Consider the following 3,090-nt stretch of genomic DNA (forward strand, 5'->3'; position numbering starts at 1 on the left):
GAATACAAACATGCAAGGATATATACCGTTGCAAGGATCTGTCTCTAGTTTTAACTTACGCAGAATTACAAGCAGGTGCCTAATAGATCGTTTTACGGCAACTAGAGGCTGGAATTTCGCTTTCTTAGGTGATCATCAGCCTAGAATAACCCTATCAGAATTGAAGGTAATAAACTTCTCATAGCTGAGATTGTCTTCACACTGATAGTAATATGTATATAGCATATAAGAAATGCACAAAATCGACAGGGTTTTTTTTTTTTTTTTTTTTTCGTAAAACTGTTACTCAACAAGCTTGATCCAAATCTTTTGAACGAGTACCGCAAACAAAATATTACTTATTTCCCGTGATTTTACAGCAACAATGTGCGGAAAGAAGCATTTTTTTGTAAAGTTGTTACCGAAAAAATTGATCGGTGGCATCTAAACAAGGTTTTTGTAATTTAACAGAGATGCTTGATTTTTTTTTCTGTTTTTTGCAAATTGAGGGAAAAGAACAACTTTTCTGTTTAGCTGAAAATCAGACACGTGATTCGTAGCGTTCAAAGGTGTACTAATACAAATTAAAGGAGACTATCGGTTTTTTGCTGTATTTTTACAAAAATCGAGTGAATCTGAGAGAGCTATAAACTTCAAAAACATAAATATGTGGTTTTCTAAAAAGGAAAAATCACTTTTTAGTTCATCTTGAGTAGAGAAAAACCATTTAATGTAAAGTTTTTGTTAATTTTCTGAAAACGTTGCCGTAGCTAGAAACTCAGTAATATTTAATATCTAAACAGCTTTTCTCAACTTTACTTCTGTGTAAGTTATTTAATTTACAATACATTGTCAACCTAAAATATGCCCTTTAAAAAGTATGCAAAGAGAGCAAGGGAAGTAAGGAATGAATCATAAAATTCAAGTCATATGATAGATAACACTACTGTTTTTTCAGTGATATTAGCCTCTTGCTTAATACTTATCAAAATGTGACTTGAAAGACATTTTTGAACAATAGACTGCTTAAAAATTCCACTTTTTTGTGCTTCCCTGAAGAACAATGCAAATAACCAAATACCAGTAATCAAGAAAATTAATTATTGCGTTACGTAAGTCACATGTTAGATTTTATTGCACGTTTTCTTCTATATAAGAATTAGTTTTCATAAAATAAAAGACAATGCTTTAGATGTTACGTTTCACATTGTATTCCTCAGTTTGATGTAGATACAATGTTAATTAAGCCATCCCGATTCAATTACACCAATGTATCAAGGACATATCCACGTTCCTCTTTGAATGTATAGTTGTTTTCTTCTGAACTGCTAGCCAAGGAGCTAAGTCCTGTGTCAGAACTATAATCATTGAGTACTGCCTCATATCTGCAAGATTTTTTCTGTTTCCTCGAAGTTGAACTTTTAATATATCCATTAGAGCTTTGCTGCAAGGTTCCAATTTCTAGATTAGCTTTATCTAACTCTTCCTGAAGTTGCTCAATGCAATTTTGCTTCAGCTCAAGAATTTTGTCATATTCCTTTAAAAGTCTTTCATTTCTGTCAATTATGAATTTCTGACTTTTGTTCAGCTCACTAATGCAATCAACTTGCACTTTTGTTTTTTGAGAGCACATAAAAATGTCTGAATTCTTCTGTCCAACGAATGTCAACGTTTCCTCCTCAACGGAATCATTTCTATTCTCCTTTAATGACAAAGAATATCGTATCTGTGCCGACAGCAATCTTATTATGTATTCCTGTTTTTCGATTCGTTTGCTTAAATCTAAAATATTTTCATACAACATTTCTATTTCACAAATAGCTTCTTTTGTGACATGATGATTTTTGAGCTCTTGAAAGCTGGAAGAACCTTCAGGAAAAAACTTTTCCCCAAGGTACATGTCTTGTAGATAATTCTCACCATCAACTTTCATCCTGCTAAAATGAGTCGAAGTTTCATACTCTTCAATTTCTAACTCTTTTGATTTCAATTCATCTTTCTGACGAAGCAAAACTTTTTGTTGGGACAATAAAATGCCTTTTAAAATTTCTTCATCTAAAGCATGGTACTCGCTCCGAAACTTTACTTTCCACTGATTTCTGTTTCCATGCTTAGATCTGAGCATTTTGGCTTTTTTGGATTTTCGTGACAATTCGTTCGAAGACCGTTTCCTCAGCACAAAATACACATTCTTCCTCTCTTCTCCCCAAGATTGCCAAACTTGAAGAATCTTGCAACGACTTCGTAAGTGTCTTTCCATCCACTCCCATCTTTCCACAACTTTGAACGTCTGCACCTCCTCTGGACTCGCTTCTCGTTCATATTGGTACTTGATGATAGAAGAAATTACTTCACGGAAAGTAGTCTTATGAGTCAATCCGGTAATCCAAACTAACTTCCCTTCGACCCAAAACGGGATTACTGCTTCCATCTTCACTCATTTTTTGCGGCACCTGGAAAAAGCAAAAATTAGAGCGCTCATAAAATGTTAACATTATATGGTGACGGATGTTTTTTAAATTATCATGTGAAGAGACATTTTTTCATCTTTTCTTTCAAATAACACATAATTCCACACATGTTTAAAGTTTCGCTTAAACATTAATTCCCTGATATTACACTTCCGGATCCTTCGCACTACAAAACCAGTTAAAGGGACCATGAAGAGAGTTCAGATTTTGATCCAGACCTGGAGTACAGCAACACCTAATACTCCCTAAGGTACTGATTCAAAATGAGAGTTTAAATGACTTTGTTGCCACGACAGATTTAATGTGCACCAGTAACCATTAGCTCATACACAGGCAGGCATAGAATCCGCGACTCTCCAATTATGCGTCTAGTACTCTAACGCCTTACCGATTAGCACACCATTTTCTAAACGGAAAACCAAAAACGAACTGCTTAAGATAATCATTTCGAATCGATTATTATCATTTTCATCACTAGCAGTATCAATCTTAACTTAAGGCTCCAAGTTGCCTGGGCGACTAAAAAGGGGAGGGGGGGTAAAGTAGACATGTTTCGTCCCCGTGCCCAATTTCTTCCCCGAAAGTTTCTCTAGTCTGAAATTAGTCGTCGCCGCCGATGATATTTTCTCTGTCTGCGGTT

General features: G+C 35.0%; 1 protein-coding gene across 1 annotated transcript; it reads right to left on the bottom strand.

Moving 5' to 3' along the window:
• Positions 1–1,240: 1,240 nt before the first annotated feature.
• LOC129231185 (ras association domain-containing protein 10-like) lies at positions 1,241–2,410 on the bottom strand. The gene has a single exon (XM_054865431.1). The coding sequence runs from the start codon at positions 2,408–2,410 to the stop codon at positions 1,241–1,243; it is 1,170 nt and encodes a 389-aa protein (XP_054721406.1).
• Positions 2,411–3,090: the final 680 nt, after the last annotated feature.

Source organism: Uloborus diversus, chromosome 10 (assembly GCF_026930045.1).
Source record: "Uloborus diversus isolate 005 chromosome 10, Udiv.v.3.1, whole genome shotgun sequence".
Classification (NCBI taxonomy): Eukaryota; Metazoa; Arthropoda; class Arachnida; order Araneae; family Uloboridae; genus Uloborus; species Uloborus diversus.

Bases quoted from the DNA above. Each gene is read 5' to 3' on its own strand.
- LOC129231185 (XM_054865431.1), bottom strand. From the start codon at position 2,410: ATGGAAGCAGTAATCCCGTTTTGGGTCGAAGGGAAGTTAGTTTGGATT.